The sequence below is a fragment of the Dysidea avara genome, chromosome 7, assembly GCF_963678975.1.
Source record: "Dysidea avara chromosome 7, odDysAvar1.4, whole genome shotgun sequence".
Lineage (NCBI taxonomy): Eukaryota > Metazoa > Porifera > Demospongiae > Dictyoceratida > Dysideidae > Dysidea > Dysidea avara.
The window spans coordinates 1,990,822-2,012,235 of NC_089278.1; the positions used below are offsets into that span (position 1 = coordinate 1,990,822).

The window sequence follows — 21,414 nt, forward strand, 5'->3', positions numbered from 1 at the left end:
TTCTTGTATGTCATATGATTATCATGTCTAAGGTGTACACAATATGCATTATATTGCTATGATTTAAAATGAGAATAGAAAAATGACAAAAATAAGTTTGTAATTTCTACACCAGTAATAAAATATACATCATATAGCAGTTTCTGTAGAATCAGTAAGGGTACGTTGTTTCCGTTCCTTTTCTACATGGAAAATGTACTAGTTAACAATGATAGTATTTGTGGGCATTTTATACCTTTCAGATAAGTAGCAAGCTCTTTATCACCACTTTGTTTTGCCTTGTAGTAGGGGGTATTTCCCTGATAGTCCTTTCTTGTCAGTGAAGCTCCAGCCTCTACTAGTGTATGACAGATAGTTCGGTAACCATACCACGCTGCCTTGTGTAGTGCTGTCTGTAACCTACAAGAAAAACAGTAAGAAGATGGCTGACACACTATCTCTTGTTGGATGGGTATGTGTTACAGATGATAGCTAAGTTAATTCTCTCAGCATATTATTTATGATGATTTCCTTTGATTCCTGAATGCTTAATGAGATAACTAACACAGAAACCTGACTAACTAGTTAGTAACCTGTGGTCTCACCAAACGAAAACTGGCAAAGCCAATAGACTTTTGGTTCTAGCAGCTTTGCTACTTTTGTCTGATTCAGAGAAATTGCACTTCAGAAGTTTGGACATGTTTCTTTACATTGCCCTTATGCTCTCCACCAACTGTTAAACTCCACACCGGCACATGAACCCACAATATGGTGCTTATATAGTGCGTTCAGCAGCTCTAAAGATGATGGACGACAATTACACCACTTGTTGGCTAGTAGGCCTGCAAGCGATACAGAAACTCTTGCTACCAATACTGGTATAACAGATTAGAGCCTCTCGGACTGAAGAGAACATGTTACTGATGCTGTCGGCTGTGGTAATGAAGCCAACCATCACCATGACAATGAAACTGTCAATAATAGCTATGGTTACCAGGTGGATGACAGTAGATGACAACTGTGTATGTGAATATTATGGAGGCTGTGGCTACAAACAGTAGTGGCATGGCAGGGGGTGGAGGGGAGGACAAGAGGCTGTTTACAAAATGAAAGAGAAATGCTTAGGGATGAACTAGGCCAAATTATAGGCCTTATGGCTGGCACACAAATTAGAATGCAATTGTTACCCATTATTTGGTTAACAGTGCATGGTTTCCACTACCATGGAGTGCTCCATTTAATGTGCACCACCAAGAATGGTGGATTGGCCAACCAATCAGCCAGCAGATGGACAGTACATGGACAGATGGTGATAACCATAAGAACTCCCCTGTGCACTTAGGGAAACGAGAAAGCAGCTTTAAAGATGGGAAGTTATTAATGAAGTCCCTACTGATAATGGAGCTCTTCAGTGACCTGAACTCTGGTGATGATCAATCCCCATTAGTGGAACCAGCCACAGAGAAGTCAGCCAAGAACTATTAGAGTCTCTGAACAGTATACAGCTTGCCTATTATAAATGATGACTGTAGGAAGACTATGGGAAAATTTCAATACTATAATATATAGCATCAAGAGTCCAGAATAATCTCTTATTATGGACTCTTGATAGCATGTAATACTGGTCATCCACTGAAGTTATATGGTAAATGTTATGGAGCAACCGTTTCCCTAGTGAGCTAAGACTTTTGACACCTACCAGAGTAGACTTCAGAGGTTTACAACAGCTCCTCCTATTGCAAGGCTGCGTGTATAACACTGTTATTACTGGGTGAAGTAGATGAGGAGACTACTAAGATTTTAGATGCAGCATTGCAGCTGTTGGGAAACACATCAACCCATTTTAATGATGATAGGAGGAAGGCACCTCATTCAGATATCAAGTACCCGGCAGTGAAAGAAATTCCTCAAGAAGGCTCCTCTTTATTTGGTGAGGACTTTGGCAGCAAAGCCAAGGCAGCAGTAGATAATATATAGCCCTGAAAGGTGTACAGTCCAACAGAAGTAATTTCTTTGGCTATGGTAGCTACAAGAAAAGGATGAAGTCCATGTCCAGAGCCACCAATCTAACTGGGGCGTCACTCAAGCCACAAACAATTCCATGTTTCACAAACGCAGTATCCAAAAACCCAAGTACACAAACAATACAAGTAAGCATTCAAGAACACCAAAACAGATGAAACCTCCCAGAAGTGTCAACGGAACAGACTTGGGAGCAAGCAGTTATGCAGACTCAGCAACACCCTGGGAATGCACCCTCCACTCCCTTTGACCTGCCTCAACAGAATATGTGAGGCAATAATAACAGACTCATGTGGTGTTGGAGGTAATTTCATGTTACTGTTTGGAGCTTACAGGGAAACCAACACAAATTACACTCTGGATGCTTTCAAAAACAAGGAAATACAACAGAAGTACAGATGTTGCTGACAAAAGGAGTCATCCAACTGGTCAAGGACAGCTGGGTTTCTACTCAAGATTGTTTCTTGTACCTAAAAAGATAGGGAAATACAGACCAGTAATAAATCTAAGACCACTACACAGGTGGATCCACTTCAAGATGGAAGGAATCCATGTAGTGAGAGACCTCCTAGCCAAGGAAGATTACCTGACACATATCTACTTGAAGGATGCTTACCTAGTGATCCCAATACATCACCGATTCCACAAACTCATACGTTTCCACTGGGAGGGCCAATATTTCAAGTTTGAATGCCTCCTCTTTGGACTGAGTTCAGCCCCTTGTGTATTTACGAAGGTTGAGAAAGTGGTGTTGGCATTTTGCACAATAGAGGTATTTGTTGTGTGATCTACCTGGACAACCTCCTCCTAATAAACAGAACCCAACAACCCTAAAGGAACAACTACGCTCCACCTGGAAGCACTAGACTTTCTGGTGGGCTAACCAAAATCATTTGACACAGGAGGTGGCCTTTCTAATTCAACACAATAAGAGCTACGCCTGGTGAAGACACAGATAACCCAAGCTTGTCCAACTGATTGGCAATATGCTAGAGAAATTTGCAAGCCCTCAAGCACAAAGCTCCAAGTATGATGGATCTGTCAGAAGAAGCAAAGAAGGACCTGAGGTGGTGAACCAACAATATAGGTCAGTGGAATGGACAAACTATGTTACAGCTCCCTCTCACAGAAACAGATGCATCCGCAGTTGGTTCAGGCATCTTCTGCCAGGGAGAAGCAACAGGTGGATGCTGGAGTTGTTTGCAATGGTTCTTGTTACTTCATACCTGTTGGCTACTGGCTTCACAACTGAAATATGATTAATAAAAACAATTTCTCCATAGGCACCTGTACATCCAAATATTGTGGCCCATTTTTGTGGTTATAACGTCATTGTGGAACTTGGAGCAAAGAGAATTCCAGAGAATTCAAACACACCTTAAGTAGCTAAAGTCTTTGAGCAGGCTGTAGGACCAGGTGTCCTACAGACCTTCAGCACTTGTGCTGTAAAGCATTAATAAATAAATAAATAAAAGAATGCTTCCAGACTTATCATTTCCTCTTGGAGGGACAAGATCAATAGTAACCATAACTATGCTTGGCACATGGTGTACAGAGTGAGGCTTACCTCCCTCTATGGTGGATGTTTTGAGTTAAGCTGGCAGACAGTATACTAATCCCTGAATGAACTGATATCATTCAACATTACTGTCAACTGTCAACACTACTCCCAATTACAATCTTTCCATCAAAATAGACACAATTGAGACAATGAATTGCACCAAGAGTCATTATTAACTCTTGATCGCACATTGTACAATCAATAAATTATACCCCCACAGTCAACCACAGCTGGAGGTTTATAGTAAAACTTTGTAAAGGTTTCACCATCTTTGCTCAACTCATGATCTCCTTCATGGAGATAACTGACATGGCTGCTGCTATAGTTGATGCCATCCTGTAAGCTGTAAAGGTCTTGTCAATGCCTGTCTCCTGCAGTGATTTCTTAATCCGACGAGTAATGGATGAAGATGTCAGTGGATTGTGTGGTGGAACAACTGCCAAAAATAATTTCTACGTTTTATCTGTCCTCAGCTTACTTGTGATCCTTAATGCAGGCAGGCAGTTGTTTGTCCTACGGGACTTGATCTCCAACTGGCTGCAGACATTGCTGCTTAGCCAATCATAAACATGGTAGGACTACACCATTATTTGTGTAGGAGTGGCCCGATAGCAACAAGAATATCTCTGTCAGTTCTTTAGAGAGTGTTTATACTCTGAGCCAAACTCAGACTTCTACCCACTGGACAATCACTGAACTAGCGCTGAGCAGAGGGCATGGGGTGTGGGTCATATCAAATACCATGATCCCTGTCCTAACATAGTGTTAGTAACATGACCAACTATTACGTCAGCTTCTTCACAATGAGGTTCTCATTCAGGCCCAGGAGTGCTAGTATCTTGGATAAATCCCAGGCTGTGGTCATAAGTTAAAAACTCCTTTGAGTAGGTCCCACTAGAATTCCCTCGGGTTCATGAGTACGTGTGTAATACAACAGTTAATGGAGAGCATTGGAAAGGCAATGCAAAGAAACATGTTGACTTCCCCTCACATAATCCCAAATAGCTTTCAGATGTCAAGACAGCTAAAAGTTATTTGTCAATTGTCTGACAACTTAGCCAACATGTAATATAGTGCACATCTGTCCACATCATCCTCACTAAATTCTTGCTAATGTAGAGAAACCTTGTTGGTGCATTCCAAAGTTTTACTTACTTGACATCTTCTACAATATCCAATGCTTTTGCTGGCACTATAGACATATAATGTAACGTCAGCACTTTTAACTTAAATTCTCACTCTTTTTGACGAGATATGCCACAACGTCTTTGCGTCCATGACGACATGCATGATGTAAAGGGGTAAGCCCCTGATCATCAGTACATGTTATATTGGCTCCTTTTTCTAAAATTGTTTGAACAACATCAACTTGTCCTCTCTTGGACGCGTCAATCAATTCTAACAAACAATATAATAAACAGCCTTTGCTGTCCTACTGGATACATCATACCTTTGTCAACATCTCCACTTGTTGTTGACAACCTTAATGGCAAAGATAAATAAATAAACAAGATAACAAACATACCTGTCTTCATCTGTATTTTGCCTAATAAAACAAATTATACATAACAGCCTTTAGCAGTATATGTGGTTAACACCCTTACTCAGAGTCTGACTCCACGTTGTGTACCGTTATCATGGGTAATACCCCAACTGGTAACCTCAAACTGTAACCATGGCAACATAGTACACACCTACATGTGATCACATGACCATCACTAACACATTTTCAGATGAGTTAGTTGACATGTTTGATTGCTGTGTCTCCAGTGAGAACTGAGCATTAAGACTCACAGGTGTCATAAGGGGACTCCCCCTATTTGGTGAGAATGGTCCAGTAGTATCAGTATCATCAGAGTTATCAGATCCATAATAAAAATCATCTCCTGAGCCTGTAGCCAATTCTACGAACAAACTGACAATTTCTTGTTTATATACAACTGATAAATCTTACGGTAGGAACTACGTCGTCTGCGAGTCTTGTCTTCTCTCTCTTCTGGAATTCTGTACAAACCATCCATAAAAGTTATGTCAACTGAAACACAATGTCATCGTGATACTACACAAGAAATCATATACGGTAATGCTGTAACGTCGTATCGTGAGAGTGCGAGCGATTAAAAAGCTTGCTAATTAAAGGGCGTGGCACCCATTTTGCTCGCAAGTACTCATCCCAAATGAAATGGGACGAATACTCGCGAGTGAAATGGATGCCACACCTTTTAATTAGCAAGTTTTTAATCACTTGCACTCTCGTGGGACGACATTACATTAGAGTGGTACTGTAGCAGGTTATTTCAAAGCAGAAAATTGCCTTAAATTTTGAACTCCAGGTGGATTTCAAATTCATGTCAAAAGATACATGCATGTTGACTTACTGACAGAATAATCCCCACCCCCTGTAAAGACAGGGGGAGTCTCGAAAAATTCTAACACCGAACCAAAAATTGGAAGAATACTGTGCGTCACACCAAGAAGTACTGTTCATTTCCAGGTCTTTGCAATTTATTTTCAAAGAGAAAAGCCAGGCCCTTCAAAATAAAAACCCTATCTGCTATACAGTAACTCAATCACATAAAGTTAGTACGTAGTAGGAGGTAATTTTATGTTGGCTAGACAACTAAACTAGTCAGACATATTGAAATGTTGAGTTGTTACCATAGTTATCCAAAATAACACTAAAACTCAACATTGGATGAGCCCAAATATACCAGTACCTTCTTCCAAGGTATGGATGAACCTGTAAACTTAAAATGCCGTCCAGAGTGCTAAAAACAACTAAGTTCTAATAAACGCAAAGGTAGAGTGGTTACTAGAGCCAGGATAAATGTTATTCACACTGTTGCAAGTGAAGATAATTCCAAACTGTAAGTTGATTCTAAACTCACCACCACGTACTTATGCACCCAAGAAACAAACACCTTGGACAGAATAGATGCTCAGCTTGTTTAAACACTGCTTATAGGAAATAAACCCCCAAGCTTCTATACGAACAAATAATGGTACGTTATTGGATGGTTTTACAACTGATTATTACAACACATAAAGGTTACAGTAGAGTGGTTGACTGCTCTATTAGAGTGACTCCATTTCCTGTGTGCCAAGCAAGTGTTGGATCTGTCTAGGCCTGTGCTGATTATGTTGGGGCATAACAGGTAGCTAAAAGCATCGAGCACAATGATTATGATTATATACTGGGTCGAGATAGCATAGCTGATAATTGACCCAGGTAATTACAAACAAAAAAAACATTTAACACATACATGCATAAAACTATTTATTGCAATGCCAGCATAACAGACAAAATTTTTGTACATTGGTTATCAGAGAAGCTGAAACTGCCTATTTTGCATGATACAGAATGGGATAGCATACAAACAAATTTACAGCTACATTGTGAAGAAAAGATTAGTTAATGATCAATATACTCTAATAGAGCAGTCAAGACACACTTTTATATGAGCATATTTGGAGCATAATGGGACACAACTGGACATAATTGGAACATAAAAGGAGAAATTTTGGAGCATTGCTCAAAAGCATAATAGGCAATTTCAAAAGCAGGCCTAGATCAGGGCTCAGGCTCTAGGCTCAGGCTCTAGGCTCAGGCTCTAGGCTCAGGTCTAGATCTGCCAGACCATGTCATAAATACTACAAAGTGAACCAAAATTTTTATCAGAGCTCATGGATAAACAGCTCCCAAGTGCTATAAGGACTCCAGTAATGACACACATATAGGATACTGGATTACACTAAAACAATCTTCACTGGAATAGCTACTTACGGTTTTGTTTGTGTTGGCAAAGTCTGTGTACGCTTGCGTGTTGCTGGAGAAAGATCTTCAATATTGTCCTTTTTAATTTCCAAAACAAGCACACCGTCAGACAACATATCTTTAACAGACAGCACATCTTCTTGTCCTTGTTGGATACGGTATAATCTATCAGAATGTGTTGAGCTGCTGCTGGCCACTATGACATGACACACACACACACATTTGTGACACACACCAATTATTGTTGATTAACTTACTGTCCAGGAAACACCAGTCGGTAGCTAATTTTTGATCAGTTTCAGATGATTTACAAAATTGTTTGTCTATGTCTCCTCTCAGTGCAGACAGTAATGTGTCTGGCTGACTGACCACCAGTCCAAGGGGAACAGCTGTAAACATGCAACATGGCTGTTAAAACACCACTAACTTTACTTTAGCACATATGTAATGTGTACTCATTACATGTAATACACTAATGCTAAGAGTGTATACTGTACGATTTGAAGATAAGCCTCTTCTCAGCATTTCCAGTGGCCTGAAATCAGCCTTGAGACGACAAATACACAAGTTTGCTCTATACAGATCAACTTGTGTAATACGAACACTTTGGGACAGGCCAAAGCTACTGATCATCAAGGTGTCCAAGGTGTCATGATTATCAGGGTGTCCTGATTATCAAGGTGTCATGATTATCAAGGTGCTCTGATTTTTAAGGTGTCCTTATCATCAAGGTGTCTTGATTACCATGGTGTCCTGATTATCAAGGAGCCCTGAGTGTCATGATTATCAAGGTGCTCTGATTTTTAAGGTGTCCTTATTATCAACGTGTCATGACTACCAGATTATCAAGATCAATTTATGTACAGTTGGTCCTCAATTACCTGGACCTTGAATGCTCCAATTGTAAAGTGGTTGTTCTATTAGAGTATTTTGTCACATGTGTGCATTCTATTGCAGTAAAGTGCATGTTTTATTAGAGTAACTGAATGGGAGTAATAATGGATTTGCAAAAAGGTACCCTTTCCACACATTTTACATGCCAGCAAACAAAAAGCTGAAACAGATGACTTCATGTACTAACTATTTCCCTATACATCAAAATGTAGCTAAACACTGTGGCTTCACTCATGGAAGAATTTCTGACAACTGAAAGCAATTATAAGAAAGTTATGAAGTTCAAATTTCATGTATAAAAAAGGTACCTTTTTGCAAATCCGGTCATCGCAATCCAATCACGTCCAATAAAAGTGAATTGGTTTCATTATCTGAACTAAATTTATCTGAACTAAATTTATCTGAACTAAATTTATCTGAACTAAATTTATCTGAACTAAATTTATCTGAACTAAATTTATCTGAACTAAATTTATCTGAACAATATTGCTATAACTTTATAAACAAAAAAGAATTAATCCACTGGACAGAAGGTCCACACACTGGAACTTTAACTAAGCCCCTGAGCCACCAAGGATACACAGGTGCCTTTTAAGTGTCCACATTAACAAGTTCCAGTGTAATACACAAAGTACACAAGTACTCACCAGCTTTCTGTAGTGCATACACATCATACTGCATCTTCTCATATTCTTGTTCTGACACTTTACTGACGGACATCTTGATCCTCTCATGAGCCGAGTTATACCCAATACTACAACACAGTTCACTCAACAACAGACAGGCACTTACACTACTGGATACATACCTTGAGCGGGCGACACGTGCTGATTCCTTCTTCACCATGAAGACACAATTCTTGTGCTTCACTTCAATGATGCATGGCCTCAACCGACAAGCCTCTAAGGAAAAAACACACCATTAGCACTGGGTACATGCTACACATAAAAGATTTTGTCACACATACCATACACACATACATACACAGAGCAAAGCCTCTGTCAATACTGTATAGAGGGAAACTTTGGCATGGGTAAACTTTGGCAAATAGCAAGCTAAATTGCATTTGGCGAAATAAACTTTGGTGAATTCAAGCTCAATCTATAGCTATAAAGATATTAATCTGAGGTGCTACGAGGAATTGGCGGATTAAACTTTGGCGAATTTGTAGCAAATCACCAAAGTTCCCGTAATGTGAAACACTATTATTGCTGCAGCATGTGCACTACTCAAGTACAAGAGTTGACACAAGTAGACTGAAGCAATGATAGAAATATTTCTTGCTCAAGGAAACAACAACAGTAACTGGAGATCACCAAGCACCCAAGCCTGAAACCTCATACAGTATTCACTTGATTAAATGTCATCGAAAAATCAATACGGCAACTATTAAAAGTTGGCCACTACTTAATGTTCGAAATCGAATGTGGCACCACCCAAGTGCAGCTACCAGTGAAGGTGCAGTGTTTAGCCATGGAAATATGGTACCTCTCAGGCTATTGAATGAGCTGCCTCACACACTACATATCTGCTCACTACTAACCTCCATCAATCTGTACAGGCAATGTCCTGTCTGTTTCAATTCTCACGCACTGGTATTGTCCTAGTCTATCACCTGTGCCTCCTATCTGTAATGCAGCCTAAGGGATAAACAAACACATTACAACAAGGAACAGAATTAAACTACAAAACTTACTAATGAAACACTAGTACAACTAAGAACTTCAATATAACCATCGCTGATTGACTGAGCTCGTAGTTTCTGTTGTTACCAATATAGTAAACCTAAACACATGGAACAGTCACATGTTTACCACATGTTCTCTTAGATTGGGGTTTCCCCAGGGTAGAGTACCAGAACCGTACCTGTACACACACTAAAATAACACATACACAGTGTGTGGGTGTGTATACCGAGGAATATTTAGTAAGAGAATGACGTGAGATCTTAGTGCTTGAATTTTCTGTGTTATTTCCTCATTGTCTCCCTAGGGGGGGATACACAGTACCGACTGCACTACATGATACTTACAAGACACTTACAAACACTCTGATGTGTTGTGACAGATCAGCAAACTTGCGTTGAAGTACGTCCTTGCCTCCTTGTAGGGCATAGAAGAACTTGTTCTTGAACCGAGTATCAAATTTCTCTGGTCTTGCCTCTGGAGGAAAAGTTTCCTTGCAAAGGTAGTCAGTCACACAACACAAACACGTACCCCTGGACTCGTGAAAATCAAGTGCCACTTGAGCATCAGCTCCGATACTGAAATAATTGTTGATCACATGTAATGGAACCTGTAGAAACCATTAGCAGCTCAATTAGTGGAGGGTCAGTTAACATAACATCTGTAATGTGTGTATTGTATGACGACAGGAAGGAATAATGTATACTGGATGTTAGCTGTTGACAATATCACTGTTTGATCTCACATTACAAGTTGTAAAGCCACCCATACAAAACTCATTCTCAGATATCACCTAAATCCTCTGCATGTTCCGCTAATCTTATATTGTACAACTAATCCAGGAAATTTTGTGGAGTCTAAAATTATTATCAGCAGTAGCAAAACTTGATCTCAGTACATTTGTACAAAACTTCTCAAAGCTTCACTGATAGTGTAAACCCACAATTCTTTATTCTTTGGTGATAAAATAATTCTCCATTGCCAAGAAAATTATCATTTTGTCGGGGGGGGGGGAAAAATATATATATATATATATATATCAGTCAGATTATTATGCCATACTAATGTTTTCTTACATCTTCCTTTCCCAGGTCACCAGTAGGCATGGTTTCAGCTCGAGGATTTTCAGCAATACTCAGACTCCATCGATCAAAGTCCAGTACAGTTCCTTCTTCTACATGGGTCAATATCTTCTCCAGAGGCTCATCTGTGTACCCCTACATGTTGTCAAGGGTAACTATGATCATCATGGAAGCCACATGACTTGTCTTACCCCTCCCCAACCGAACACTCTGGCCAAGTCATTACCCGTTCCCAACGGCAACACAGCCACAGGTGGGTATGGTTTAAACTCCAACTTGTCAAGAATTGACAACACCCAACCAACCTGCAACAATAGGATAGCATGTGGATAAATTTTTTCTCCAAAAAACAAAAATTACAGATGGCCCTTGAAACATAGGACTTATCTGTATAAAAGGTTTAAAATGTACCCAAGTATTTAACTAGTTTATCGATACTGAAACAATAAGGTTTCACACATGACCTGTTGAAATGACAGACATATTTTTAGTAAGGATATATAATTGCCTTCAATAAAATCATGTCAGACTGTCCCCACTATATGGTAAATACCTACAAATAAATGTTAGCGTGACACTAAGACTTTATGGATAATGCTAGTGAATCACCAGCCAAGTTACTGCCAATAAGTCAGTAAAATACTACCCACAGATTAAAGGGGTATAGTGTGTATGTACGTAAAGCAGCAGCGTAAGGAAGTGAGCACCTACTAATACTCTGGATCAATAGTATATCATTTTCTGTAGTCATATTACAGGCTATAGTAACTCTATACTAGCATCACATCAAGGAGACATGAGATGTCATTAACAGTCGCAACACTTCTGTCACTATTCAGTGACACACATGCACACTACACTGTACAACTAACACACAAAGTTGTGTTTCTGTTTGGCTAACTGCTTGTAGAGATGTGGCCATATTAGGAACAAACAAACAAAAAACACAAAATGGTTACCGTTCCATCTCCTCCACAGGCAAGTATACGAAGATTGGGAGTCTCTTGAAACATCTTTAAACTAAAAATGATCACACATCCAATAACTGATGATATATTGTACAGGGACATTACACTGGAGACCTTTCAGTTTCCCCTAAGGCCTCATTTTCCGTTAATATAACTTCATTGGCTACCTGACCAATGGCTACCTGACCAATCATATAATGCTGTGCAAAGCAATGCATACCCCATAAATTTACTATTCTGAAGATGAATATACAAACCATCATATAAGAAAGAAAATTAGAGAGAGAACAAACACAAATTCGATATGTAATTGCCAGATACTGAATATAAACATGTTATATGCAATACACTCACCCAAATTCTGGGCCTCCATCATTTAAATCGAACACTTGACGAGGGTTCAATAGCCACTGAAATGTCTGCATTAGTTTGGCTCCTTGGTTACCACCGCTGCGAGGGTTAATGAACACTAGTAGAGGCTTGTGTTGACTGGAGGTAAGGGTGGGCTTTATCTGGAACAATGAACCGACTATTAATTAGTTCATATCATATGTCAACTCACAGTGAAATACAGTGACGCTCTCTCCTGTAGAAATATAAAAAAACATTACAATAGTTGTCATTATAAGGTGGCACATAACAATAATGAGGTAGTCTAATAAAGCAACAACTGGTGATGTGTATTATTCTGTAAATCAGGAAAATCTCAAAGTTGAAAATACTTGTCTTTAAAAATTTCAATGCAATATGTTTTAAAATTTATGGCTGCATGTTACTACTCAGTGGACCAGACTGCTGGACTGACATTTTTACACATTCCATGATAGGATTTAAGCCAGCCTGCTACTAAATGTTGAATATGTGATCACGCAAAAACTGTCTCTTAATTTCACTATTGCTTGTTATGAGCCTTACCCTGGTGTAATGTTGCAGGGAATTGTTAGAACAAGTTCAAGGAGCAAGTTAGTCTTGCTTGGCCAGACCTGTATTTTAGCACAGGGGCTTATCAATTAGAGAGATTGTTAGCACCCTCGCACAAAAATCTCTAATTGATAAGCCTCTATGCTGAAATAGAAGTATGTTGCCATGCAAAACTAGCGTCCTACTCACACTCTAAAAAATATCTCAAATGATGCCATCAATTGGCAAGTGGATTGTTGTTTATTCCCCGCAGACACCAGGGTAAGGAGTAAATGTCATATAGTGGAATAGCTAGCAGTAACAATATTAATAGACACTAGCACTGTCTGTATATTCCACTGATTGTTAGTTATTAGTTTAGTTATTGGTTTTAGATAACTAAAACCAAAACATTTTCTTATGTACAACTAAAACTAAAACTAAAATTCCTTACTAAAACAACGCTAGTGCATAGAAACAAGCAGCGAATCTCATGAAAAAAAAGTAACTTGCTGTTGTTTTACACATGCACGCACGCACGTACGAACGCACACACTACACTACACTACACACTTGCACATACATAGTCGTTACATACTCCTTAATTATATCACTGTACAATAAAATATAAAGTATTAAACGTGGTTATTTATAAAACATATACAATACATCACTAAACAATTTTACACACAACAGTATAAAGTTGGCCAATACAATGACATCATAACATTATCAAGTTTACTGATATCACAGGTGTGTCATTTTAAACTTATTGGGATAGTGAAACAAAACCTGTATACGTGATAAGCCTTTTGTGATCCACTTTGATCATTACAATACATCAATAGTTCATAACTCTATCTCTTTATTGATAACATTATAATAAAGAAACCACTGGAGGACCTAAATGTTAGTGACCTTTTGAAATAAGCCTAAAATAAGGTTTGGTCTATACTTCGACTCCTATGGCACAAGGCACAGTTCTTGGCTAAACTGTTAAGAGGTTCCATATTTAGCAGTTAATGAATGCAATAAAATGCATGACACTTCAATAATCTACAGTGTTGAGTAATAAATAACAATTTATTATTGAAATGTTATTATTCATAGACCTATGCCACACTATTATATGCATACAGTGCTGAACCTGACCCCCCCACATACACACACCTTGCGGCGATGATGTTTACGTCTACTAGATCTTCTGCGTTTGTGCTGAGGTGTGGTAGGTGTGGTAGGTGTGGTAGGTACTGTAACATCTAGACTAGCATTCACACTATGGTCAAGTGAGTTTTGCTGCTCTAGTTTAACAGCCTGTGGAGCACATTACATACAGTGTACAAATCTGGTGACAACTACAAACCTCTTCAGGTAATCTCACTACCCATGAGTTGGGGACTGTCAAATGCTGAAGGGCTCCAAGAGTGCATCGACTGTCTCTTATTTTTTCAGTGAAGCAGTAGGTATGGTACTGAGGGTACAAAAGATCATGTAATGCCGGTTGTTATGGTAATGGACTCCTCCCACTTACAGCATATTTACACCATGAGCACACATGTGCCTCTTGATCACGTGCTGCTGAGAAGCCATAACCGCGAGAGAATGATTTGTTACAAGCATGACACTTATCACCCCATCTCTTCTTTACTAAGAAATGATGTCTCTGCTCCACCTGTGAAGAATGCATCATGCACACTTGACTATAAGTGTGTGTGTGCGTGTGTGTGTGTGTGTGTGTGTGTGTGTGTGTGTGTGTGTGTGTGTGTGTGTGTGTGTGTGTGTGTGTGTGTGTGTACTGTATATATTTATATCTGTGCAAGTCTGTCCATACATACACTATATAGTGTATACATTACCTCCTTTAGCCTCTGTCTGGCATTACGAAATGTCGGCTTACAAGTCAATTCCTTCTCTTCCACCAGATATTCAATACAGCAGACATGAGCTACAAGTCTACAAGCTAAACACCACACACACACACACTCAACAATGACATCATCACAATGCCCTCCTCACCTACCTACACACTTTTTACGCAATCTTTTATGAGATTTCTTGTTTTCCTACAAAGATAGCAAGTGAAGTACTAACTGGACATGACAGCAAACTAACCGTGCACCATGCATCATCAGCAGCGTAACAAACATCATTTGAAGCAGCGTCCACCCACAAGTGTGTATCCTTCTCTGCCTTCTCCTGATTGGTTATATGCTATGCCCTATCACATAGCTGTAATACTCACCGTCCAACTGATTTTGGTCGGCAAATCTGCAGCAATTTCTTTAATGTTTGTGAATGCTTGAGCTGACTGGGCACGTCCCAATGACTTTGTAGAGCTAGAAAACCAAGTTACAGTTTAGCAAGTATTTTATGAAAGAAATCCACCACACTTACTGTATATAGCTATTACATGCTGAATCAGTACTCATATACATTAATGTATAATATCAAGTGTTAATAGCAAATAATAGTATTATTATTATTTACTCTTGATAATAGTGGAGAAGTCACTATTATCTCCACTACTATTAATTCTTGGTATTGTGGACATTTAAAAATAAGGACATCTGCATAATCTAGACATTAGCTGCTACATCCCAAAATTATCATAAAGCAACCAGGAAATGACACCTTGTAGGGCTTCAGAGGGGGTGGGACGCTTGCCCCACCTCTCTCTAAATTTTTAAAAGAAATACACTGTCCCCCCCATAAAATCTTATTTTTCCCCCTCTTGAATCATTTCTAAATAAAGGCCTGCCTTGATACATGGTAGATATATGTAGGTCACAAGATACCACACAATCCACAGGTCCCCACTGTATCAAACAGTATGTTTAGTACGGTTCCCCCTAAAGTGACGTGTGCCACCAAAAAAGCAGCATCTAAAAACGACCATGGAAATATCGTATGCAGCGAAAATCTTTACAAAATAATCTCAGCATCAGTTACAGCAATAAAAACAAGAAAACACTTACAAGCGCCTGGATATTGACTTTTTTTTAAAATTGCAATAACTCAAAATTTTACCTGCCTGCCAGGATGCCTGACCACAGTCACAAGGCCACGAAGCAGCACACAGCCACCATTTTACGTGACAGCAACAAACTCATTGGTGGGATGTGCCTTTTTTAGTTCTAATGAATGTCTTCCTTCTGTGCTTTGCCATTCCTTTTATCTTCCATTAAACGGCCATCTTCTTTTTCTTCTTCATGGAAGCCATACCAAGGCATTAATTTTCCCTATTGACAATTTCCTTGAAGGAGCATATTGAGATGCCACGAAACTGTTTGAGGCTCTTAACTGACCGTAGCAGCTAAGCTGTACTTTTACCACCCCCTTCAATAATCAGAACGCACCACAACAATTATCTAGCTCCGTAAGAAAACAAGGTATTGTACCACACCCATTAGCTTGATCTACAGCATATCTGAATAGCAAGATTGAGATACTCTAATACAGCAGTCACAGCCTCACGTGTATTTCATAGCTATGCTCTAACAAAAAGTTAACAATCTAGTGTAATAAACATTAATTCATTTAAAAACGAAGTACGGCTCCAGTGATAAAAAGCAGTGAAACAAGAGATGATGGTAGCTATGAGGGTAAATTCATAGCTAAAATTCCTACTTTGGCATTACTCCCACAATGCCAAGTAGGGAATTTCCCACATTGCTACAATGCCAAGTAGTTAAGGATTTTTGCTCATAGCTACCATCATCTCGTTTCACCGCTGGAACCCTACTAGCTACATTTTTAACCAATAGTTTTTTATTGCACTATACTAGTTCATAATATTTGTATAAGAGAAATTGTAAATTCTTGATGCAGTGCAGCTAATATCATTGACTCGGAAGTTCACAAGCACCTTCCAGCTCTGCATTGACACATCAACAATCAACCATACTTGTGGGGCCCAGATCACATATAGCTATCAGGTATATTTGTTGACTGGAAACAAACTCATAAACTGCCAGTTAGTAGTTCCACACTTTATTGGCTGTGGAAAATTTGAATCATAGTAAGGAACATACATAGTTCACTGAGACAGGAAACATTATGAGTCAGTGTACCACATGCTAGATTTACTATACATTACTACATCATATCACTTACAGTAGTGACAGTTACATTACTATGGAATATGGAACAACATGAGATTCACACAGCTACCTTATGGTATCAGACTTAGTGTTACAACTGACACATTTCAAAAAAAATTGTGAAGGCTGATGTAAACCTAGCCAATCATAAGGATGATGGATGATGCAGACTTTATAGTAGGTTAGTTCATGAAGAAATGAGAACAGAAAGTGAATACAACAGTTGAAGAGTTTATACAACAGAGACCTTAAATAGTCTCCATTGAAATATGATTTACAGTAAACTTTCTTAATGAAATAAATTAAGTACTAATTGTCCAACGTTGCACAATGATTATTTAACATTGTGTAGGACCATATATGGCAAGTTCTTTACAATGTACATACTAGATATGCAGAGAAACATCACTTAGTACATGGTCTCATAATAAGACCACTTTGCTACAGCAACCATGTTAAGTAGGTCCCAAACATAGCTAAGGTGTGCTCATGACCTCATTAATAAGACCACCACATTTATAGTGACCATGTCATCAATACAAAGATGTACTTCAAGACTTCACCTAGGTCTGCATGTATCTCTGAAGCATGCTACCAAAAGCACTAGACAGACTTCCTACACTGCAGAGAAGTACAGAAGCAGGTACATCAATGGACTGATACTTTGCAAAGTATTAAGCCATTTCAAAAGCTGCTTGGTTAGTTATCAGTGAGGGTTGAAATTGGCTGGTGGTTGACTGTTATTTTGACCTCTACACCTTGTATAAGGTGACAGGTCAACCATAATAACTGATCCCCTCACTCCACCCAGAGCTACAGACTTCTGTCAGTAAACATTTTCAGTTGCAGAATTGTAATGAATATTTCAACAGAATATGGTAAAATCTGGTTGTCACAATTAATACACCCAATTTCCAGTTGCCTGAGAGCAGTGACACAAATAGTGAGATAAGAAGGCAAACTCCTAGCTCTGTCACATGAAAACATGTTAGTTGCTGGTATGTAAAATGCCACTGAATAGAAAGTGAGATTCTGGGTATTTTTCCTACAAACAGCAGTGACAACCATGTAGTCTTTACATAATTATAGCAAAGCTTGTGGAGCCACAAAAAACGTAAGGTGAAGAATGAAAGAAAAAATGAAATAAAGATACTGGCAGTGGATAGGAACCAGAGAAAACTATTTGCACTACACAAGTGCGTAAACGAGGCCACACCACAAACTGCTCCTCCTTCCTTAAACTTTGAAATTATTAAAACAAACCAGCCATGTCACTTTCCAACTATTTAAATGCTTTCCCTCTAAAAACTAACCTTTATGTTACGGCTGTGGGGGACTGCCGAATCCCTATTATTGCTGGGATCATTTTTCTTCACTTGAAATGTTTGTTTCCCCTTGTAAACTTACAAGGACAAAGAATACTTCAAAGGTTTCGTTTCAGTGGTCCAAATAATTTTAATTTTAGGCTTGTGTGACATAGTACAGTGTACTTCATGACCATATTAATTTGTATTGCAAGCATGTTGATATTTCTGAAAAGGGTTGTCCAGTACGTATCACAAGCACAATCTAATCCCTCTACTATGATGAACCTCTGGGTCACAGGAGTGTCCCGGTAACCTTGTAGAAATAATTAAGTTAGTGACAGAAGAGAACAGCTAATTTTATCAGTGACGATAAAATTCAAGAGACAACCACACCACATACCTCTCTTCTGCACTACCTGGTACAACCCACGTGACTGGAGTTAGGGTAGGGACAGACATCAGGAAGGCAGCTGTCAAACAACTGGTTTATAGCAATTGTTGTGGCACAGGTACAAGGAGGCCAGAGCAGTGTCAGTCTTAAGTGAAAATTTAAGGATTTTACCTCCTGCAAAACATCTGTAGAAACACACTAGGTTGTATGCGCAAAAAGTTGAGGCAACATGCATCCTGGGCTTGACAGACAGTAATCGAACCTCGCCATTGTATTGTCAGCATTAGCTGGATAACACATGCACATGCATGTACACACAATCTATTCAGTTAATTAGAATTCTTAGCTGTTACTGTTAAGAAATAGGACAACAGATATCACCATATTAAGAAGGAAATTCCTGTACCCGAGGGGGGACAAGACACACATGAATATTACTTCCTGGATAGCAAGTTACTTGTAAACATCCTATAACTGACACCTGGGATGTTAATAATACTTGCACTGGTGTGCCATCCTGCACAATGATATAGGAAGTGTGATACACATGTTAGGCACTGACAACAGTGTGGGCTGTGCTGTATAAGACTTTAGAAATGATATAGCTTTGGGGCTCAAGGCATTTTGAGACACAAACGATTAATGAATTAATCGCGTGACCTTTCCTTTCACGCACTACTTCATATCGGTAGAGCATTATAAGCTAGGATATGGACCCTACACAACATGTGGCTATGACACACATCAGAGGGTTACTCACTGCGGCTCCGCATTGTTCAATTCCTTCAGCATCCCGGACTGTATTGCCATTGTGTTGCTATGACAGGTAGCCTCGCGCGGAACAAAGAACCCTGGCTCTGAAGCCAGCCGATCACGGCGCCCATGGAATATACTATCAGTTTCGTCTTTCGAAGACATTCTCTTTCTTGTTCTTAATTAGCTCACGTGATTCAATGTTCCCACAATTTGCTACACGATAACGAGTATTCTATCCACCAACACGTTAGTGTTACTGTCTTATCCATATACTGCTACACGCCGTTGTGGAGCGTAGTGGAGTTATATACTTTTGTGTTTTAATTGGTGATGTAATAAATGTTGTGGTCACGTGCTTTTGAATTTTATTCAGGAACTAAGAAGTAAAGAGAGCTAGCTTAGAGGTTTTAGGGAGCTGTGTTAGGTGTAACGTATTGTATTAGTCGTGAAAAGTATTTACAACAATAGTGAGTCAAACCATAGATAGTATGTTGTTTAGATGGCGTATTAATTTGTTGTATTCTATCATTTTAGTTCAGTAACAATGTCGAATAGACAGCAGTTCAAAGTTGTACTATTAGGGGAGGGGTGCGTGGGTAAAACATCTCTTATTCTTCGCTACCTAGAAGACAAGTTTAATGATAAACATTACCAAACACTTCAGGTAGGCGTGACCCTTGTGTTTACCTGTTATCACTACCAAGTCGTATCAGGCGTCGTTTGTGACTAAGAAACTAAACATCGCTGGTCGTCCAGTCAACATGGCAATATGGGACACAGCAGGCCAAGAACGATACCATGCACTGGGACCAATATACTACCGAGATAGGTGAGGACATTGCCACCGGTAAAGTGTGAACTTGCACCTATTCTTTTAGTGATGTTTTATAAGCATGATATTCCAAAGTGTATAGTTCAGAGGTCAAAGTTGTGTTAGTGTCCAACCTCACTAAACGACCAACTTCCTTTGTATTGTCACATTGTATGTTTATGAGTTTATTTTGTGTCCATAGTAATGGTGCCATTGTAGTATATGACATTACTGATGATGATTCCTTTACTAAAGTAAGTGTGTGTGGTGTAATACATACCTTTATGGAGTGTTCCAATTGTTTACTAACAATCTTGCAGATATTTGGTAATGTTTTACCAATTAGTTTTACAAATTGTCCCAAATTACTTTGTAACAAATATTAGATTCCTTAATGAAGATATTATAATATCATCTTACTGTATACTTTTGAGTATACGTGTAGACTGTAAAGATGTTAGCCAGTAGCTTATTCCCATTTGGCTGGTCATACTATTTGATAAATTTATACAGAGCATTTCAATTATATGCTATTAATTACTGTTGTCTGCTGATAAGATAGTAATTACCGTTTGCTATATTATGGACCCAGTATTTTTATGCTATATGGCACTATCACACACTAGCTGTATGTGGGTAATGGTGAGTTCAGGGTTGGAGGGCATGTGGGCCAACCCTAGCTTGCCTCAAACTCAACATGACTTACTTTCATACAGGCAGCAAAGAATTGCAAAGCGTGGAAAATGATGGAATCAGGTAGCTGGGAGTGGTAGTATGATCTAAAACATACGCTTGCTTAATTCTCCTTTCTGTCGGGTTTTTTTTTTGTCTAAGCTTTTATGTTCAACATGCAAGTACCGTAAAAAAAAATAGCAATTCCACTGATATACTTTCAGACAATGTTATTGGTAGTTAAAATATCCAATCTAGTTTTTGAAGCATAACACATCCAAGGTGCGGTGTATACAAAGACATGGCAATACTGTTGTTATACCATGACAAGATTGACAACAACAGTGTTGTGATATCTGTGAGGCTGTAATAGATGTTGTACGAGCATTAGTGATATTAGAGCTATCATGTAGTCTTTATGCTGTCAAACAGTAACAATGTGATGTATTTGTGTAGTATATTATTTGTCTGGGTTAATTAGTTACAGAAAATAGTTCAGTTTATATATACA

At 38.9% G+C, this 21,414-nt stretch overlaps 2 protein-coding genes across 3 annotated transcripts in view; one reads left to right on the forward strand and one right to left on the reverse strand.

Moving 5' to 3' along the window:
* LOC136259619 (diacylglycerol kinase zeta-like) lies at window positions 1-19,761 on the reverse strand. Of its 2 annotated transcripts, none has more exons than XM_066053100.1 (32): window positions 19,425-19,761; window positions 15,109-15,202; window positions 14,979-15,062; window positions 14,887-14,929; window positions 14,723-14,826; window positions 14,398-14,538; window positions 14,230-14,337; window positions 14,037-14,180; window positions 12,529-12,552; window positions 12,321-12,478; window positions 11,958-12,018; window positions 11,190-11,303; window positions 10,993-11,133; window positions 10,448-10,526; window positions 10,275-10,393; window positions 10,146-10,219; window positions 10,046-10,097; window positions 9,928-9,993; window positions 9,775-9,871; window positions 9,040-9,133; window positions 8,879-8,985; window positions 7,595-7,726; window positions 7,347-7,533; window positions 5,517-5,566; window positions 5,286-5,454; window positions 5,167-5,229; window positions 5,088-5,108; window positions 5,013-5,044; window positions 4,802-4,960; window positions 4,718-4,754; window positions 236-399; window positions 1-182 (listed from the first exon to the last, which is right to left on the reverse strand). In XM_066053100.1, the coding sequence occupies exons 1-32, from the start codon at window positions 19,580-19,582 to the stop codon at window positions 130-132; spliced, it is 3,129 nt and encodes a 1,042-aa protein (XP_065909172.1). In that variant the 5' UTR covers window positions 19,583-19,761; the 3' UTR covers window positions 1-129. The 2 variants fall into 2 exon arrangements, with proteins under 2 accessions (XP_065909172.1, XP_065909171.1); XM_066053099.1 differs by having other exon boundaries at window positions 5,286-5,466.
* LOC136259633 (ras-related protein Rab-21-like) overlaps window positions 19,727-21,414 on the forward strand; it is an 8,572-nt gene continuing 6,884 nt past the window's right edge. The window contains exons 1-4 of the mRNA XM_066053116.1: window positions 19,727-19,887; window positions 19,955-20,084; window positions 20,134-20,249; window positions 20,434-20,485. Coding sequence (XP_065909188.1) covers window positions 19,965-20,084; window positions 20,134-20,249; window positions 20,434-20,485 — 288 coding nt within the window. The 5' untranslated portion in view covers window positions 19,727-19,887; window positions 19,955-19,964. The remainder of the gene's footprint in view (window positions 19,888-19,954; window positions 20,085-20,133; window positions 20,250-20,433; window positions 20,486-21,414) is intronic.